Genomic DNA, 19,543 nt, shown 5'->3' with positions numbered 1-19,543 from the left:
GCAGTGGGGGGCATTGGGGAGGGGGAGGGGGGGAAAGCCCCCCAGGGTATCATGGATGGGCACCTGCACCCGTGGCACCTCTCCCAGCTGGGCTGTTGGGGTGCGGGTGCCACTCGGTTCCCTCCTTGGCATCCAGCGTTTTGGCTGGTGGGAGATGGCACCCCCACCCCAGTGTCCCGGTGTGATCCTCAGCACCTCGGGGTACCCCAAATCTGGGTGCCCCCAGCCAATGCCTGAGGGGGCAGCTCCCCCCCCCCACCGCTGCCTGCAGCCCCCATGCCGGAGCCCCGAGGGACGGCCTGGCACATCCCTTTTGGGGACACGTGGCACCTGCTGCTGGGGGACGTGTGGGACACATGGCACAGCCCATGTGGGGACAGGCCACACGTCCCTCTGGCCAGCACGGTTTCTTTGGCAGGGAGGCTGAGGGGTAGGGCGGGCTGGGGAGCGGGCAGGATTTCACAGTGATCTGCAGAACGGAAAAGAAACAAAATACACTTTTTTTTTTTTTCTTCTTTTTTTTTTTTTTTTTTCTTCTTCTCCCCCCCTCCTTTTCCCCCACCGATATCTGTGCCCAAGAACTCAGGAGAGCGGCTGAGCCCAGAGCAGCGACGAGGGCTCCATCCTGCCCCGGTGCTGCCTGCCCCCGCTTCACCCCTGCCCGCAGCCCCCTGAGCCCCCAGGGATGCTGAAGGTCTGCCACGCACACCCGGGGGGCTGGTACCCACTGGAACAAATCATACTGACCCGCACAGTCAAGTCCCTTTTTTTTTTTTTCCCCTTTGTTTTTCTCCCCCGCCCCTTTTTCTTTTTTTTTTTTTTTTTCCGTTTTTTTCCCTATTTTTTCCCCCACGTGTCCTCATTGCTGACAATAAACACCGCCGTTCTCCAGGTGAAAAATGTTGGAAACTCGATGTAGAAAGATCTGGATTAAAATCTTCAGACTAAAAAAATAGGCGAGGTGGATGTTGGGGGGGAGTGGGTGGGGGTGTGGCGGGCACCGACGCCGCTTTCCGAGTCCGAGCGGCTGGGAGGGCACCAGCCCGGCCCCTGCTCTGCCGGGGAGCCCCTGCCCGCACCCCGACTCTTCTTTGGCTGCGGCATGGCCGGGGGTCCCCGGGATGGCAGAGGAGGGGACGTCGCTCCCGCTCCACCGGGCCGGGGAGGGAGATGGAGATGGAGCTTGAAAGAAAAGAGAGCTGGCGGGGACGGCCGGGGGGGCTAAAGGCAGGCGGCCGGGGGCAGCGGGTGCCGGCTGGAGCTGGAGTAGAGGAGCAGCAGCTGCAGGGAGAGCAGGACCCCCAGGGAGGGGCGAAGGAAGCCCCTCGGCCACAGTCTGAGGTATCTTCCTGGGGGAGGGGGCAAAGGGAAAAGGGCTGTGGAGCATCTCCCCTGGTGCCTCTGCATCCCATTGCCCTGGCAGGGGCACCCGGGACACCCTGCTGTGTCTCCTGCCCCGGGATCTCGTGGCAGTGCCCCTGGGACACCCCATGGTGATGCTCCCTTTGGGACTCCCCAGCACAGCCCCTGGGATGGTGTTGCTCCCCTCGGGACCACCACAGCTCCATTCCCCCCCAGGAGGTCACCCCACAATATTGCTCTCAATGGCTCTGACCTTCCTGGGAATAACCCCAAGGATCTCCTAACCCCCAGGTCCTCCTATGGCTCTGCTCCCCCCAGGGGCACACTCCATGGCATTGCTTCCCCAAGGTCACCCCATAGCTCTGCTCCCCCATAGGAGGGGCAACCACCCCTACAATCCCCCTCTGGGGATCCCTCATAGCTCTGTTCCCCTCTCCAGGGGCACCCACTGCCCCAGGCCCACCCCCAGGAAGACTTTCCTGCTGCCCAGGGCCCCGCCACAGCTCCGCTCCCCCCCTGTACCCCACATACTGTTGCATTGTAGTCGAAGCAGATGTGGGGGCCTTTCCGGTACCGGGGCCTGTCCACCAGCTCACACTGGTTGGGGTCCCTCGGGGGGGCTTTGCAGGTCAAGGAAACCACCAGGGACAGGGCAACAGGGGCCTGTGGAGTGCCCCATGGCCACCCCAAGCCCCTCTGGCAGCAGGCCACCTCCCTCCACCCCTGCAGCTCCCAGCTTCACAATCCCCCGTCCCCACAACCCTCTGCCACCCCATCCTGGAGGGACATGGCTTGGGCCACCAAAGGATACCTCTTACCTCTGCCTGCAGCAGCTTGACAGACTCACACTGGCTGCAGAGGGGCTTGTCAGCCACCACAAAGAGGAGGTTGGTGTTGGCCAGCCTCTGGGCGTGGAAGAGCCTGGGGGTGCAATGGCAGCAAGGACCCTGGTCATCCCATGCCCTCTTTCCCTTCCCCCCCCCCGAGCCCCCAGTGCCACTTTTGACATCAGGTGGCTTTGGAGAGGCTGAGCTCATAGGGCATTTCCATCCCTGTTCCCATCCCTATCTCCATCCCCTCTCATCCCCATTTCCAACCCCATCCCTGTTCCCATGTCCATTGCCAACCCAGTCCCTGTCCCCATCCCCGTGCCAAGGGGCTGCTCAGGGAACCAGCACCAATGTGCTTGCAGGGCTCGGTCCCACCTGGAGGAGCCCTGGGGACATCACTGTCATACCACAGCCCACAGGGGCACTAACATTGCACTCTGCCCACCCTGTCTGGGCACTGCAGGAATCTCCCAGGAAGGTGGCTGCATGGGGTCCTGGCAAAGGCAGCCTCAGGGGTGTCCCCAACCCTGCCCAGACCTACCTGGAGCAGTTGCCACAGTCAATGATGGCATTGTAGGTGGCGTTGACAGTGCTGAAGTAGTACTGTGTCTGCTTCATGATGCAGCTTGTCTCCCTGGCCTCCATGCCGTCTCCTGCCACCTCCTCTGTGCCAGCACAGTGAGGTGGGACAGGGGCCACAGACCTCCTGTCACCCCCCTACCTCCCCTGCCCACCCCCCAGCCCAGGCTCCCCAGGGACTCACCCGTCTGGAACCAGCTGCTGTAGGTAAGGCCATATAGGAACTGCTGGAAGAGGGACCTGGGGAAGGAGAGTATGGCCACGTCAGCTGTCCCAGCCCTAGGGACATGCTGGTGTCACCCCTCAACGTAAATGTCCCCCAGGAGGGGATGCAGTGGGTCTCACCAGGCTGCAGCTGAGGTCCACCAGGCGAGGTTCAGGAGATCAGCCACAGTGGGCTGTGGGCAAAGAGGGGGGCGGTGAGCCAGCGGGTCCATCTCAGGGGCACTTGGGGACAACCCTGTGGGTCCCCAAGCTCCCGGACCACCTGGAAGCCACCATCCCCGTGGATGCTCACCACGAAGACGCCGCGGGGCGCAGCACCCGTGTTGCTCTGGGCCTCGGGGGCACAGACGGACTGGAAGTCGTAGGACTCCTTGCGGGTGTAGAAGGAGTTGTTGTAGAGGGCAGACATCAGGTTGGCATCCACCTCGCTGAAGAACTTGCCCACCTGGGATGGGGACATGAAGTCTGCACTCAAACAACACCTTGCCTGGGGGTCTCCCCTGGCAGGGACCCTAGTGTGGGCTGTGTCACACCACAGGTGACATGAGCTCAGAGGTCTCAGCTCCCCACTGGCATCCCACCCCGAGAGCTGTCACACAGGCACCGCTCACCTGGTACCAGTGGTCCTCTTGGTTGGAAAGCACCAGGAAGCCCCCATCGTCGATAAGGACGCAGATGAGGTCCTGGGGAAGGAGGGCAGTGTCACCCACTCTGTGGCCATGCCCAGGGCAAAGCAAGGACAGGCAGGGTGGGGGGTCGGGCAGGGCACAACACTCCCAAGCCTGGGGGCTGCTCAGGGGCATCTTGTTGTCAGGAACACTTGTGGGGGGTGCAGGGAGCAGGAACCACCACCCACCCTGGGGGGTTTACCAGCCTTGGGGAGCATCCACAGTCCAGGAGGCAACCCCAGGGGCACTGTCCCTGTAAGGGGGGTTGGGGGCTGACCAAGCCCTGGGAGCAGCAAGGGGACAAGGTGGGGACATTCAACCAGACAGCACCAGCTGGGTGGGCAGAGGATGAGTAGCCCTCCCAGCCACCCCCTGACTGCTGTGCCCCGCTGCTCCCACCCCTGCCCACCACCCACCTTATTGTTGGCCTCACAGTCCATCTCGCAGCTGGTGGAGGGGTCGCACTGTCAGGCAAACCAGGGCAGAGGGAGAGGTCAGCAGGACATTCCTACTGCCCAGAGCTGTCCTCTGGGCCAGGAGAGGACATGCAGGGTGATGTCCCCAGGGGATGGGGACAGGTGCTCCAATCAGGGTGGAGGTACAAGCCCAGTAGAGCCATGTGCACTGTGCCCTGGAAGCACTCTCCAGCCACATCCCCAGCCAGCAGAGCTCCCTCCCTGTCCCTGTCCCTGTCCCTGTCCCTGTCTCCATGCCACGCCAGTGCCATGGGGGACGTACCCGACGGGCTCCCAGTTGGTCACGGTCTGTCCGGTTGCTTGCCAGCACTTTGAACTTCTCAGCCCAGGCCTCCAAGTCCAACTTCACCCCCACCACTAGTGGGGTAGTGGGGAGACAGGGTCAGCTCTGTCTCAGAGGGGACGACCAGGGGACCCCCCAGCCTGGTGACAGACCACCCAGCCCCTTGCCTACCTGCTGGCTTCAGTGTCTTGCCCCCAATGCTGAGCTCCACAGCTGTGCTCACCAGGATCCCAATGGTGTTGTTCTCCAGGTCCAGGCCCCGGTAGCCAGCTGCAGAGGGCAGAGTGGCATCAGGGGACACACAGGACCAGCAGCAGTCTGTGCCAGCCCCCAGCATTCCCAGCCAGTACCCACCATCCCTGTAGGGTGGCTTGAAGATGTAGCCTTTGTTGTCCAGGCTCCTCCGGTAGAAGCTGGCGTTGAAGGGCTCTGGTTCCTCCTCCCAGTCATCAGCAGCCCTGGGGGGAACAGCCACAGCCACAGATGTCACTCAGCTCCAGTCCCACCAGAGATGGCCCAGCAGGAGCAGTGTGTCACCCCATGGGGCCTGGCACATGCATACCCCCTGGAAACTCACTTGTTGGGGAAGACGCGGGTGATGCCCCCGTCAGTGGCTGCGAAGACAGCCAGGAGACTGTACCTGCAAGGAGAGGGGACAGGCACACCAGGCATCAGAGGGTGTTGCTTTGCCCCTGTCCCATCCCCATAGCCCATCTTAGCTCCATGACCCCCCTTTTCTGTCCCCAGCCAGTGCTGCCCATCCCAGGCCAGCTTGCCCCCACCTACGTGTTGAGGTCCTGGTCCCTCCAGACCTTCTCCACCAGTTGCTGCGTGATGCCTGTGTCCAGGATCAGGTTGTGCAGGAGGAAGTTGTCACCTGGGGAGGAAGATGGAGAGGGAGAAGGTGGGGGACAGCCCTACAGGGGCCACCCATGACCCTCTACCCTGTCCCAGCACTGCCACCTGCTCTGCAGTGGCTCTGGGGACCCCAGCCCCAACATGGTTCACTCCTTGCCCCACCTCCCTTCATCTCCCCATCCCCTGTAACCCCAACGCCCCCAGCCCCCCCACCAGCCACCTGTGACTACTCACACTGCTTGGAATCTGGGGTCACCTTTTCCATGAGGGCAATAAAGTTTTCCAGGAACTCGGTGTTGTTATCCGACAAGTCGAGGTCTTTGCAATACTCTCTGGGGTTTGGGGGACAAGGTTTCACGTTCGCGAGGATGGAAAAGGCAAGGTCAGAGTTCTCCCCTGGGGACGGTGGGGCAGGTGCCAGCTGTGCCACCAGCACCCAGGGACATGATGGTGGTGATGTGCCACCACTCCTGCCAGCGTCACCCCGTGGGAGCAGCTGGCTGTGGGCATCTCTGTAGACCCAGCCCACTGCTGCCAGCACTGCTGCCAGCTCGGCCACCACACCGGCCACTGGGTCTGTCACTGCCACGGGCACCGCGGTGCTGTCACCGCTGCCAGGGACAGGTTTGACAGATCCCAGTTTGCCCAGAGCGGTGCAACCCTGAGCCTGGCTCTCCCCATACTGGTGGGGCTACTGGTGGGACAGGGCCCCTGTGCCACTGTACTTACCTGGGGGCCACGCAGGTGTTGCTGTGCCCACCCTGCCCTGAGGCACCCCGGGGGGTGGGGGTTTGCCTCAGGAGCCCCCACACCGGTGTTCGGCAGCCGTATCCGTGCCCTTGGTGCAGGTAGTTGGGTGAGGCCTGGCTGGCGGAGGTGGGTGCTTGCCCACGGCCACTGCTGGCCCTGAGCCCCTCCTGGGACAGGCACCGTGAGGTTGCCACATCCCCCATCTGGTCTGGGGCCACCCGTAGTGCAGATCTCAATCCCCACTGATGGTGGGGACAGATGTAACCCTGCCAGCCATCACGAGGCTCTAACCTGTCAGTGCCACCCTGGGGTGCCAAGAGTCCCCCTGGCTCAGCAGCACAGCTGCAGGTGGTGCTGGGGGGCTCAGGGCTCCCCCTGCTCCTGGTCCCCTCTGCTGAGCTCCTGACTCTGCCCAAAACCTCACTGAAAAGGACAAATGCCAGAGCAGAGGGTGGCAGGGAGTGTGCCCACACGGCAGCCCAAGGAGCTGGGGCACCCTGTCCAGCCTGTCCCAGCCCCCTAGCCCCTGCTCGGGGGGAGTGGACACCTAAATATCTACCCCGGCACGCACAGATACAGGTACTCACACACCCACGGGGGAGGAGGACATACGGTTTCTGAAAATTTCCAGTGGCCTGTGGGCACAGCGGTGCTGACGGCAGATCATACAGTCACCCTGGGTGCTGGGCACCCCCCCAGAATGTGGCTTCACGCCCCGGGCTGGCACCCATCGCAGGGAGGATGCTGATGGAGCAGCTCCAGTGGACACCGAAGGGGTACCCCTCTTTTTCAAGGCCTGCTTTTCTATCCACTAGCAACACTGGACACTCCCCACACTGGACACTGACCCTATCACTGCAGCGAGGGGCAGACTCATTCCTCGGGATGTGGGCTCAGGCTTCACCACTGTATTTATCCCCTTAGCCACAGATTCGGGTCATTTTTCTAATAAACAGGTTTTTCTGTTTCTCACCAATACTCTGCTTTGGCTCCCATATTTCCTGGACCTCACCCCTGCTGCCCTGTGCCTTGCCTGGGCACCAAGTGCTCCCCCAAAAGCCGGGGCTGTACCACAGCTGCACATTTCAGGGCTGGTTTACTCAGGGTTAGTGCAAGTGATGGCTGCTGTAGGCAGGGAGGGGAGGGGGTACCCACAGGTGACAGCGATGCGGTTACCTCGGCTTGCACTGCCCAAGAACTGCAATAAAGCACCTATTAACAGGGAGTTCGGTTGCTATAATGATTTGTAAATACAAGGGTGATTATCTGGCACTGTTAATTAGGGCTGGTCAGAGGTTGCACTGCAACAGTGGGAAGGGCAGGGTGCTGGCAGAGCCAGAGGACTCCAGGAACACCCCACCAAGGGACAGTCCGTGTCCCTGCTAGGTGACAAGATTGGGTTCCAGGGGAGGGGAGATGTCTGCCTGTCCGGGGGCCACTACGCTGTCCTCACGCCCCCGTTCACAGCCTGCAGCCTCCCCAACCCTCCCGGGCATTCCGGATATGAGTCAAAAACCTCTTCTTCCCTCTCCCTAAACCCCTCCCGCGACCAGCGCGACTGTATGATGCCACCGCCGGCCCCTGGCTTGGGAGAGGGGTGGATTTTCAGAAACTATACCTATATATGCACCCGCACAGATTGGGTGCATATATACTGTGCTGGATGCAACCGGGTGGCAGGAGCGGGGCTGGGGTCCTGGCAGCAGCCCCTCCCTTGGCCGAGCGGGCAGACGACACACAGAGCGACGGGGGATGGTCGGGAGAAGGGGAGGGGGACACAAGGCACGATGAGGGGGGGAGGGGGGGGATCGGCAGCGGGGCCGGGGCGGATGCACACCTCGGCAAGCGCACACGCAAAGGCTACCTGGGAGCAATGAACACATGTCCCTCCGACTCAAAGCTGTTGGGCAGCAGGTATTCAAAATCTGCAACAGAAAGGGGAGGTTATCCGGCGGGGAGGGGGGGAAGGGGAAGCCGGGGGGCCAGGAGGGAGAGAGACGGACAGAGAGAGAGGAGGGGAGGGGAACAACAACAACAACGGGAAAGAAAAAAAAAAAAAAAAAAAAAAAAAAAAAAGGCAAAAAAAAAAAAAAAAAGGCATTTGCTGCTCTTGGTAACAAGAGAGGAAGGAAAAGGCCGTTCTGCTGTCGCTGGCACCGCACAGGAAGGAAAGCTATAGCCAAATTGGGAGAGGTTTGCCCATCTCGGCTCGAATTTGCTCGGTGGCGGGCTGAAGGCAGGCGGTTGCGTACGCGCGGCCGGTGGTGTGTACGCAGGGACACACAGAGACACACACACACATATATATATGCGCGCACATGTATATATATATATGCATGTTGGGGGTGTGGGGGGTGTGGGGCGTCTCTCTCTCGGAAGGGGAGGAGGTGGGCGAGGGAACCGCATGCTGCGCTCCTGGCCGGAGGAGGATCACCAAAACACTTGGTTGTCGGGAGAAAAATAAACGAGAAGAACAACAGAAAAAAAAAAAAAGAAAAAAAAGGAAAAAAAAAAAAGGAAACAAAGAAAAGGAGTTTTCAGGCACCGACATAGCCAAACGGGAAACCTTGCCGAGGACAGTCCAACCAGGAGGCCCCCCCCCGCCAGCAAAATGCCGTGCAATGCGCTGTCAGGCTCTGCCACTGTCCCCTCCCTCCCGAGGCAGTGGGACTCCAGCGGGGGCCCAGGCTCGCCCGCCAGCCTCGCACCTCGCTCTGCTTTAAGGAGGGGGTTCACAGTCCGGCAGAGTTTGGGGTGCCCCCCTTGGGCATCCCCCCGGCAGAAGGGCGGCGGATGCGGGGTTCAGCTCACAGGTTGCAAGCCAGGTTAGGGGGTGAGTGGGGGGTGCTCTGGGACATCCCGGGGCTGCCAGGGCCCCTGGCGGGCACAGCCACCTCCTCGCCCTCCCGCTGGCCCTGGAGCATTGCATGGCACAGCCAGAGGTTGGACTGTTGCTCTCCCAGGGCTGTAGGCAGGGGCTGGGAACAAGGCGATGAGAGGAAGAGGAGAAGGAGGAGAAGGAAAGGAGTACAAAACACTCGTACTTGGTCCATCAGCATTGCCATCGCAGGGGCGCCGGGAAGAGGCAACTCAAAGCTGATAGAACAGGGCTGAGGGTGACAATTCCAGCACCCCGCTGTCCTGCCTGATGGCCCCATCCCCCCCTGTGCTGCCGTGTCCCCTGCAGCCACCCCCCGCCCGTGCTGAGGAGTAGGTGCTGGGGAGGAAGCTGGCGGGTCCCCTGGGACCCTGCATGCCAGGGCATCCCCTGACCCACCCTGAGGCTGTGGGTCCAGCCCCATGGGTCCTCTCCCTCATAGCCAGTGGCCAGGAATCGTAGGGACACGGCTCAAATCCCGCCCTGGGTCACATGAGCCCCGGCCCCCCCCACCTGCCCTGGTGGAACTTTGGACTCAGACTGTCTCCAGGGGGCATGGAGGGTGCTGGGAGGCTGCAGCTGCCCGGGACATCGTGCCATGCTGGGCCCTGGAGACAGCCACCGAGCAACGTGGGGGGTCAGGCAGCACAGCACCCCGGGGCTCAGCCTTGTCCCCAGGCTGGCTGTCCCCCATGCAGAGGGGTGGCATCGCCCTGGGATGGTCCCATCCCCACCTCTGCTGAAGGTTCCTGCTTAGGGACTTCCCCAGAAATGCCCATCCCAGAGGGTGATGGCAGCAGACTGGGTCCCCCCACCTGCTCTCCATTCCCATCACCTTTGGGTGCCCACCCTGTGTCCCCCGCTCCCTGCACAGCCCTATCCCTTTCAGGTTGAGTTGTCTTGGGGAGGGAGGAAAAGCAGAGGAGCTGGGACAGGGGGAGAAGGAGCCGGAGGAGGACGAGCAGGAGGAGAGGAACAAGAAGAGGGTGGTGGTGGGAGAGGAGGAAGAGCAGGGTATCAAACTAGCTACAAAACCCCTCATGGATCAAAACCGGCAGAGTTTCATACGAGATCGGCTCTTGAACGGTATCGAACCAGGTTTGGGAGCAATGTGCAGGGGGGGAGAGTGGGGGATCATCGTGACAAAGCTCTCATGGACAGAACAAGACATGTTGCTTTCAAATAAAGGGGGAACTGGAGGAGAGGAGGAGGAGAGGAGGAGGGAGGAAGGGCGAGTCAGTGGCGGTTTGCAGGTTCGGTGTGGCAAACGGGCAGGGAGATGGGCAAGCAGGGGGCTGGGGGGGACTGGACACGGGGCAGGGGACGGGGTGGTGAAGGTGAGTGGTCTGAGACTGAAAATACTTGCCCTTTATTTTGATGTTTGGTACTGTGTGAATCCACCATAGAGAGAAAGCAAGAAAAACAACAAACAAAAAAACAACAAACAAAAAAAAAGGGGGTTGGGTGGAAAGGGGGAAGGGGGGCACAAACAATATTTTATTCAATTGCTGTTTGAATAAAAATATTGTGTATCATAATCATACCAAAAGGAAACCTCTTGCAAAAAACAAAATGAAAAAAAGAAAAAGAAAGAAAAAACCCAGTAACGAAAGGAAAAGGCCACGGTGAAATAAGAATTAAAAAAATAAAAATAAAAATGCAAAGATATAACTAGAGAAATATATATATATATATATTCAATACTCCAAAGGAAAATGAGAGTCAGTAGCAAACAGTGCAACAGTCCTGATATCAAAATGTCCTCTCTGAGTTAGGGGGCATGCACGGCAGGGCGGGCAGAGCCAGGGAGGACGGGGGGTCCCCCCTCCCGGGGACAGGGACAGACTGGCCTCGTCCCCATGGGACACAAGGCTCCTGCCAATGGATGGAGGGGGCAGCAGGGGCTGGATCCAGAGTGGGGCTGGGGTTGAACCACCGGGGTGGCTGAAGGGGAGACGGGGGGGAACCAGAGGGGAGAGGGGGAAAGGGCCCAGTTCTCCCACAGGGGAGAGGGTCCCTGGGAACAGAGCGGACCTGAGGTGGGAAAAAGGCTTGGGGGGGTTAGGGGAGAGAGAAAGAGAGAGAAAGGGGGGGCCAGGCTAACACACACGTACACAGATTAATTCCAAACGAAAACCGAAACCAATCGAAACCGAACTCATAAAAAGAATAAATGGCTGACTGAAACCAAACCAAAACCAAATAATTGTAATAAACCAAAGGAAACCAAAGAGATCCATGCAAACTTCCCCAGGCTCACAAATTAACTGGCTGCTACAACATTATCCCTCAACCCCTGCCTGCAGCCTGGGGCTTGGGTTTTGGGGTGCAAAGCCCACAGCCCAAACCCTGACACCCAGGGGCACCCAGGCAGGCAGCTCCTTTCCCTCTGTGTCTTTACCTCTACTCATGCCTCACTTATTTTAAAATTTTCCTGTTACTTTCTTCTTTTTTTTTTTGGCCTCTCATAGTGATCCCTAGCTCTTTTTGCCAGTTTTTTTCTTGGTGTTTCTCCCCCCGACAGTCGTGGGCCAGCACGGGGGTGAGCAGGAGGATGAGAGGGCAGGAGGGAAAGCCAGGGGCTACTTACACTTCACTTGCAGGATCTGGTCACTGAGGTTGGCCTGGATGTAGTAGGTGCTGTAGGGAGGCAGAACCAGTCCCAGGCTGCGGAAGGGGAGAGCAGACAGGTGGTGTAAGGCTTTACACTCACCAGAGACCTTGGCCGGCCCCCAGCCCCTTGCTGGCATCCCACCTGGCAGCACCTGGCCCCAGCTGATGGCAGGCAGCATCCCTGCTGGCCCCCTGCAGAGGCCACTACCTCCTTCTCTGAGGGACTGCTGCCAGGGCTGTCCTAGGAACACCCAGAGTTGTCCCAGAGCACCTAGGGACATCCTGGTGGCACTCAGGGCTGTGTCCAAAGCATCCAGGGTGATCCTGGGGCATCCAGACTCATTTCGAAGCACCCAGAGTCATCTAGCACTGTCCTTGAAGCATCCAGGGTAACCTTGGTGGATCCCAAGGTAATTCCTAGAGCACCTAAGGCCATCCCCTGGAACAGCCAGGACCATCCTCAGAACACCTAGGGTCATCTTAGGGCACCCAGGGCCATCCTGGTGGTTTCCAAGGTCATCCTTAGAGCCCCCAAGGCCATTCTGATGGCATTCAAGTTTGCTCCCAGAGGACCCAAACCATCTCCAGAGCACCTCGGGTCATCCCGCTGGCTGTCCAGGACCCAGGGCTGTCCCAGGGGCACCCCTGAGCACAGGAGGTGTCAAGGCTGTCCAGCCAGGGCTGAGACAGGGAAGACACACTTGGCTGGGAACCTAGGGAGAAGCACATGGAAGAGGGACAGGACATCCCTGTAAGGGAGGAAGGCAGGAAGAGACACAGCCCTTGAACGAAGTGACAAAACCTTCCCAGTGAGGAGAGATCAGAGAGAGCCCCAGGCACCAGTTGCTGGTGAGCCAGGAAGAAGGATCCACGAGCTGGGGGTCTGGCACACTGGAGGCAGGATGGAGGGGGGAAAGGAGGTGGCAGGAGGTGATGCCAAGGCTGCCACCCCCACAGGACACACTGTCAGAGGAGCTGGGCTCCTGGGTGCTGGCTGCAGCAGCTGGTGGCCTTTGGTAATGCTGTTTGTGCCAGGTGCTGCCCAGAGTGAGTGAGCAGGGGCAGGTGAGGACTGGCCCTCATCAAATGTCACATGTGCACCTGAGCCACCAGGCCACCCCTCCATCTGCACCTGACAGCCTGGGCTGGGCACCCCAGCAAGCATGGCAGAGCTGGTGGCACCCCAAGTTACAGGTAGCATCAGGAGGGTGGTGAGTTTTTCTGTTCAGTGCTCTGCCACATGGGTCTCATATGCCACCATCGTGTCTCTTCCCCCAGGCAGCTCTCAGTGAGACAAGAGGGCATGATCTTAAGTTCTGCCAGGGGAGGCTTAGGTTAGGTAATAGGAAGAAATTCTTTACAGAGAGGGTAATCAGACATTGGAAGGGGCTACCCGGGGAGGTGGTGGATTCTCCGTCCCTGGAGGTTTTTAAGAAGAGAGTGGATGTGGCACTCAGTGCCACGATCTGAAAACCAGGGTGGTAGTGGATCAAGGGTTGACTTGATGATCTCAGAGGTCCTTTCCAACCTGGCTCATTCTGTGATTCTATGCTGACAGCGTCTCATGGAAACCCATGGAAGATCCATGCTGTGCTACAGAGCCACAGGAACACCTTCTGTCCTACAGATCAACCCGCAGTCCTGGTCACAGCTTTGCTGCCCCATGTCATTGTCCCCTCCTCAAAAGCACTGCTTGGCCCAAGAGCAATGCCACTATGGAGCTGCCACAGGACCAGAGCTGCATGGGAGGCACTTGGCAGCTCTAGGAGGTGGCTGTGACCCTTGCCAGCCCCTCTGGAGATTGCTGGTGAGGAGGAGGGCACAGCAGGGGACTGTGCAGCTCCTCATGGGACAAAGGCAGCCAGAGTTGGACAGCACAGACATGATCACACTGGGGTCTTTTTTCATGCCTGCTTGTCCTAACTCATCAATAAATGCAGTTCCCTCTGCCCTCAGCCACTACCTGTGCTGCAGGTTGGGCACATGTCACTGTCACCCACCCCAGAGCAGAGATCTGTGTGAGCCTCTGGCTGTGCAGGCAGATGGTAGCAGGGGTGTCCCTTGTCCTGCACACTGCACACCAGCTCTGAAGCTCTTGCCTTGAGCCCTGGGGACAGTGGCCCAGCTCCAGTGCTGAATCCCATCAGGCAGCACTTTTGGAGTGCCCCTTAGAGCACCAATGGCTGTATGCAACAACCCAGCAGTGTGTTTGCAACCTCACAGCCCATGGGGCACGTTTCTGGAGGCCTTGGGGACCTTCTGAGCTGCAGGTGGGAGACCACAGACGGTGCTGGTGGGGGTCCAGGTGAAGGGGAGGGGATTGGTGGTGCTGCTCACCTGTAGTTGGTGCTTTTGATGGGGGCCCACGTGTAGGTCCTGAACACCTCATCGATGTATTGCTGCAGGTCAGAGGGAACCAGTCAGGCCTCTGTGATGCTGGGAGGTGGCCAGCACGGTGGCACAGGACTCCAGCTCCAAGTCTGGTGCTGGATTGTGGCCCCTTGCTCCCTGCCACCAGGGGTGGGTGCTCAGCATGATGGCGGTTTTGGCCATGACCCCCTTTTCCTGCAGCCTTACCTCATCCAGGGACTTGATGAGGGTCTTGATGAACCTCTGCCCGTCATTCCCATCAATCATGCTTCTCCGGATCTGGAGGACATGGAGGAGGTGACTGAGGGCCACAGAGCCTGGCCATACACCCATGGGCTCATCCCCTCCCCCCTGGCATGGTGGCACTGGGGACCCACAGGGTGCAGGGGTGAGCAGCCTGGGGTCTTGGGGGCCATCTGAGGAGTGCAGGGCACGAAGAGCTGGGCTGGCACCCAGGACAGAGTGACCCAGCTCCTGTCCCCATCATGGCCTCACAGGAGCAGTGCTGGGGCCTTTAGGATGAGGAGCTCCCCAGGACAGGCTTGAGGGGCTGAGTGCCCTTTGCAATTGCAGACTGGGGGAGGGTGTCAGCCTGTACCCCCAGACCTGCTCCTGGGTCTGCCCACCTCCTCCTTGTTCTCATCCTCCAGCTCAGCATCCAGGAAGTCCAATGTCACCGGCTCACGGAAATTGATGATCTGAAGGAAGAAAGAGAGAGCTGGGGATGGGATCAGGGCTTCTATGGCTGTCACCGAGTCCAGATGAACATCACATCTGCAATCAGCTCCTCAGGACCCTGGGGGAAGCCACGTGTCCCACAGGGCTAACCCAGCCCCACGGGTCCCTCCTCACCTGGGGCTGCAGGTTGGGGTGCAGCAGGACGTAGCCGTTCAGGTCGATGGCGAAGACGTAACCATTCGCCCCCAGCTGCAGGAGGAGAGGAGGAGGAGGGATGAGGCCAACCAGGCAGCTCTGTGCCATGCCACTGGGATCACCCTCACCTCTGCAAGCAGAGCTCACACCTCACCACCCCCTGGGCTCAGTCTTTTTCTCAGCCTCTTTCTATTCTCAGACCAACAGCACCTCTCACCCCAGTGCTGGATTTTCCTTCGCTGCCCCTTTTCCCCAGGAAAATCAGGTTTATTTTCCTCAATGGCCCTGCAAGGGTTTCAGCTCTGCTCTGGGTCCCAGATCATCACCCAGCTCTGACCCCTGCCTGCAATCATGGCTTCTGCAGCCAGCTGCTGCCACAGCTGCCGGAGGTGCTATGGGCTCAGGCAGCGCAGGGCAGGGAGGGAGGGGAAGGGTCTCCCACGCACGTTGTATCGTGGTGTCAGCCTCTTGATGTCATTGAGAGCCACGTCGATCCCCATCACACCCAGGATGAGCTGGTTCTGGAAGGAAAGGCAGGGAGGGAAGCAGGTGGGAGCAGGGCTGTCACCTGCCACCACCAGTACGAGGACAGGGAACCAGGGGGATAGGTCTCTTCTCCCTCTGGGGACATGTAGGTCAAATCCAGGTATCTCAAGGGCACAGGGTGGGACGTGCCAGTCCTCAGCAGCCCCTCCTGGGACTTGCAGCTGCAAGCTGTCCCCACTGAACCAGGAGAGCTAGCCAAGGCCAGTTTGGGTCTCTGGGATGGCAATTACCCCTGGTCTCACCCCAGGGAGCGGGTGCAGAGCAAGCAGCACCCCAGGGGTGACAATGCAGCCATGGATCCAGTTTTGGGATACCCTCTCCACCCAGCAAAGACCCCACACCTGCGTGTCCCAGTGCAGCCAGGGTGGGAGCAGCCACAGTCTCCTACCTTCCTGTCACTGCTGTCCTCTGTCAGGTTGAACACTGGCAGTGTGCCTGTCACCACCAGGCCCAGCCCCTGCACAAGCACAGAAGAATGTCTTACGTCCCCTCTCTGGGACTGCAAGTGGGGAGCAGAGGGGGGTTACCCCCCTGCCAAGGGAGATGGGATCGTGGACTTTGCAGAACTTCAGGGCCAGTGTCCCCAGCTGCCCCCCAGGGCTGTGTAGGACACTGGGGCCACTGTCCCCTCTGGTAACCCAAGGCTGGGTGTTCTCACCAGGGCATCCTGGTAGACGTTGGTCCACTGAACCTGCTTGGCTCGGTTCCCAGCCAGGACCATGGGTCTGCCCAGCACATCCAGGTACTCCTGTAGGGACACAGGGTAAAAACATGACATGGGAGCTGGTGTCACCTACTTCAAACTGGTGACACCCCTGTCCCCTACGTTCCCCAGGAGATATTAACAGGGTGCTTGGTGCCATCCCCCAGCTGCAGGCTGGCAGCTCCCAAACCTAGAGGAATGGCTCCAGCTGGAAACAGAATGGGCTTGTTTGAGATGCAAACAAGATGCAAACATCGGTGTGCACCAGCGGGGCAGGGGCTCCCCAGGCAGTGCCTGGACCACACCCCTGCTGTCACCCCAGTGGCCTTTTGGGATCTTATCCTGGCTCACATTGCCATGGCAGACCTTGGAGTGTGGGGGGAAAGCCCCTATGCCACGATGCCAGCCCTGCCCCAAGGGGCTGCCCAGAGCAGGGACTCCCATCACCTGCCCGCCATATGCATCCAGTCAAGAAAAGGGGCAGAAAAGGGGTAGAAAAGGGGCAGCCATGCCTGGCTCTGCCAAGCTTGGCCCTGCCTGTGCTCGCTCCCTGCCCGCACTTGGCTCTGCTCCGTGCTGATTAACGCCTGATGTTTCATAATTAGTCACTCTAAAAGCAGCAGGTCCCTGGGGAGCTGCTGAAGATGAATTACTTATTTCAACAGCACCAGGCCTGGCTGAGGGCTGGGCTCAGCCTTCTTGTTCACTGCCACCTTCTCTACTAGCCTGTGGGCTCTCTGCAGCCTGAGCCTGTCCCCAGGCAGAACACCCAGGGAAGACAGCACCCCCCCTGCACCCTGCCAGCACCCTGCAAGCACCCTGCTATACCTGTGTGTTGATGCGGATGGCGCCAATGGAGGGGATTTCGAAGTAGTAACCTTGGAAAGAAAGAGAAAGGCAGTCAGAGAGCCTGCTGTCTGGCAGTCTGGCTGTCCTGCTGTCCAATCCCTGTGGGGTTGCAGCCAGCACCGGTGCTGGAACACCGGTGCCAACCCCAGTGGTGAGGTCTGAGCCCAGCACCCTGCAGCCCCCCCAGGTGAAGCCCCACTCACCTTTGTTGGCACAGGCCATCCACTGCAGCGGGGTCACGTCGTAGTTGTGCTGACCAACAGAGAAGGTGAAGACCCGGACCTGTGGCAGAGCAAAGCGGTGAGGACCATCCACCAGGTACCCCTGCCCTAAACACTGAGGTGCTCCTGTCTGATGGTAACCTCTAAGGGGACAGCGTGGCACTGTTCTCTGCCCAGCAGCCTGGTGATGCCCATGGCCAAGGGCAAGAAGGCAGGAGAAGGCTTGTGCAGAGGGCAGCTGTGCTGGCAGGCGGCATGGAGCCCTCTCTCCCTGCCTGGGGACAGCCAGTTCTGTCCCCCATGGCCAAAGCCACTGTTCCCAGTGACTCGAGGTCCTTATGCTGGGGCATCGCTGCCTGAGGAGGGGTCTGTGCTGGGTGGCATTGGGGACCCTCCTGCCTCCTGCACACCAAGGTGGGAGCTATAAAGGGCACCGGTCTGTTAGCCACCCCATTTCCAGGACAGCATCATGGCAGAGGCTGTCAGGGAGGGAGGGAGGGAGGAAGGATGGGGACATTGCTTGTGACAGCAACGGAGCTGCTGCAGCCATCTCTCTCCCTGGCGAGTGGCCTCAGCCTGGCACACATCCCCCCAGCCCCTCACCGTCTTGTTGGGCCAGTTGTACTTCTCAAAGACGTCCTGCACCCGGTCCTCACCGCCATCCGTGAACATCATGATCATCTTGTTGCAGTTGGCACGTGTGATGTTGGACTGAGGGGAAAGGAGATGGGGCTGGATGTGGCCAGGAGGGCTGGTCCTGATCCATCTCCTTTCCCAGCCTGTTTCTCTGGGGTGAGCAGGCAGGAGGAAGGACCCCGTCTGCTTGGAAATGATATTGTGGCTATTGCTGCTCAGCCTCTAATGGCACCATTCATCTTTATTTTGCCTTTGGCAGGCTGTCTGGCTGGGTCTGTCCCTCTCTGCCCAGCCCTGCTAACTTTTAATAACCCAAGAGGGGCCAGAGCTCCAGCAAAACCTTGGCTACAGCATGCCAGGGGGTGGGATGTCCCTCCTGACACTGCAAAGAAAGACAAGGAGCCTCTGCAATCTGAAGCCCCAGGCACAAGGCATCACAGGGTTCTCAGAGCTCTCCAGGCACCCATGGGTGCACTCTGCCCACCCCACCCCACAGCTCAGCCCCCAGGCTCACATTTTGCAGCTGGTCAAAGGCATACTCAAAGCCAGCCTTGTAGTCAGTTGTGCCTTTGGCCACCATCCCCTGCACATCCTCTTTGAAGACCTTCTTGTTACGGATGTTGGCCTGCACCAGGTGCTTGAAGCATGACACGGGCTTCGCCTTCTCATTGAACTGGGAGGCAAAATGGAGGGGAGTGAGATGCAGAAAGGGGACAGGGACCCACAGATAGTGGGCACACACCACCCACCACGCTCAGCTCCAGTGGGTGGGACAAAGCTGGAGCACCTCATGCCCCATAACCCGGGGACCAGGGGTTAGGAAGGGACAAATCCAGCACCAAGAACCCTGGTGGGTGCTAGCAGTAGGTGCTGCTGTGCCCTCCCTACTGCAGGACCCCCTGTGCCAGCAGCAGGAGCAGGTGCTGCCTCTCACTTACAGCTTCATTTGCTGGCAGTAGGGCCCACGGATAGGGGAGCAGTGATCCAGCTCACAGAGCCAGGCCAGACATGTTAATTAGTGTCAGGCAGGGGAGGGCTGGCACAGGCTGGGCACCCAGCAATGAACAGATGTGGTGGCACAGCCACTGCACTGTGTGAGGTCACGGGCTCATGACATTGCCACGGGGGGTATGGTGTCACTGGCTGGTGACAGACAAGGGCTGGCTGGTTGGGATTGCCCTAGGAGCATGTCTGCCAAACGCCCTGTGATGGGGACAGCTTTCATTTGCCATTTCCTTGCTTATGTGTAGGTGGGTGGTTAAGAATTAGAAATAAAACCCAGGAAATTCTCTCTGCAGAGCCCTCAGCCAAGTGGGTCTGGGGGCAAAGGGCTCCACGGTGGGGTGCTGGGAGCTGCCTGGGGGGGGCATAGCCCTGCTACCTGTCCTGTGTCACTCACCGAGGCCACGTTGACATAATCATCATCTGAGAGGGTGTCCAGCATCTCGTAGACTGAGGTCTTCATCAGCTTGAGGGTGAGGCCGCTCACGCTGCCGCTCCTGGTGGGAGAGAGGGGTGCTGGGGGCTCAGCAGAGAGGGGCAGGGTGCTCCCACACAGCTTCCCCAGGACCACCAGTGGGATGGTGGCACCCCGGTGAGCTGTGCCACCATCCTGCCCTGGCACAGCCCCACCCGTGTACTCACACGTCCACGATGATGACCATGTCCTTTGGGGAGGAAGCACCTTGGATGTACCTGTGGGGTGTGGAGAGAGGTCAGCGGGGTCAGCTCATTTTGGGGGGCCCTGACCCCCCCAAACACTCTCTGGGTGCAGCCCAAGAACAAAGCTCTCCCCAGCACATGGGCAGTCAGGGATACTGCTG

General features: G+C 59.6%; 1 protein-coding gene across 1 annotated transcript in view; it reads right to left on the bottom strand.

Moving 5' to 3' along the window:
• Positions 1-1,150: 1,150 nt before the first annotated feature.
• The window catches only part of CACNA2D2 (calcium voltage-gated channel auxiliary subunit alpha2delta 2), a 199,559-nt gene continuing 181,166 nt past the window's right edge, over positions 1,151-19,543 (bottom strand). Inside the window, 31 exon segments of the mRNA XM_030458167.1 lie at positions 1,151-1,313; positions 1,316-1,349; positions 1,894-1,982; positions 2,174-2,283; positions 2,734-2,857; positions 2,956-3,011; positions 3,117-3,169; positions 3,289-3,441; positions 3,608-3,679; positions 4,081-4,128; positions 4,403-4,497; positions 4,595-4,693; positions 4,778-4,881; positions 5,001-5,063; positions 5,210-5,300; positions 5,516-5,613; positions 7,896-7,956; positions 11,500-11,576; positions 13,860-13,921; positions 14,100-14,171; positions 14,519-14,590; positions 14,745-14,819; positions 15,212-15,286; positions 15,700-15,768; positions 15,970-16,059; positions 16,843-16,892; positions 17,067-17,145; positions 17,688-17,795; positions 18,235-18,393; positions 19,120-19,219; positions 19,365-19,415. Coding sequence (XP_030314027.1) covers positions 1,222-1,313; positions 1,316-1,349; positions 1,894-1,982; positions 2,174-2,283; positions 2,734-2,857; positions 2,956-3,011; positions 3,117-3,169; positions 3,289-3,441; positions 3,608-3,679; positions 4,081-4,128; positions 4,403-4,497; positions 4,595-4,693; positions 4,778-4,881; positions 5,001-5,063; positions 5,210-5,300; positions 5,516-5,613; positions 7,896-7,956; positions 11,500-11,576; positions 13,860-13,921; positions 14,100-14,171; positions 14,519-14,590; positions 14,745-14,819; positions 15,212-15,286; positions 15,700-15,768; positions 15,970-16,059; positions 16,843-16,892; positions 17,067-17,145; positions 17,688-17,795; positions 18,235-18,393; positions 19,120-19,219; positions 19,365-19,415 — 2,581 coding nt within the window. The 3' untranslated portion in view covers positions 1,151-1,221.

Source organism: Calypte anna, chromosome 12 (genome assembly GCF_003957555.1).
Source record: "Calypte anna isolate BGI_N300 chromosome 12, bCalAnn1_v1.p, whole genome shotgun sequence".
Classification (NCBI taxonomy): Eukaryota; Metazoa; Chordata; class Aves; order Apodiformes; family Trochilidae; genus Calypte; species Calypte anna.
Note: the sequence above shows the minus strand (reverse complement) of the source record. Positions and strands in the feature narration are given on the sequence as shown.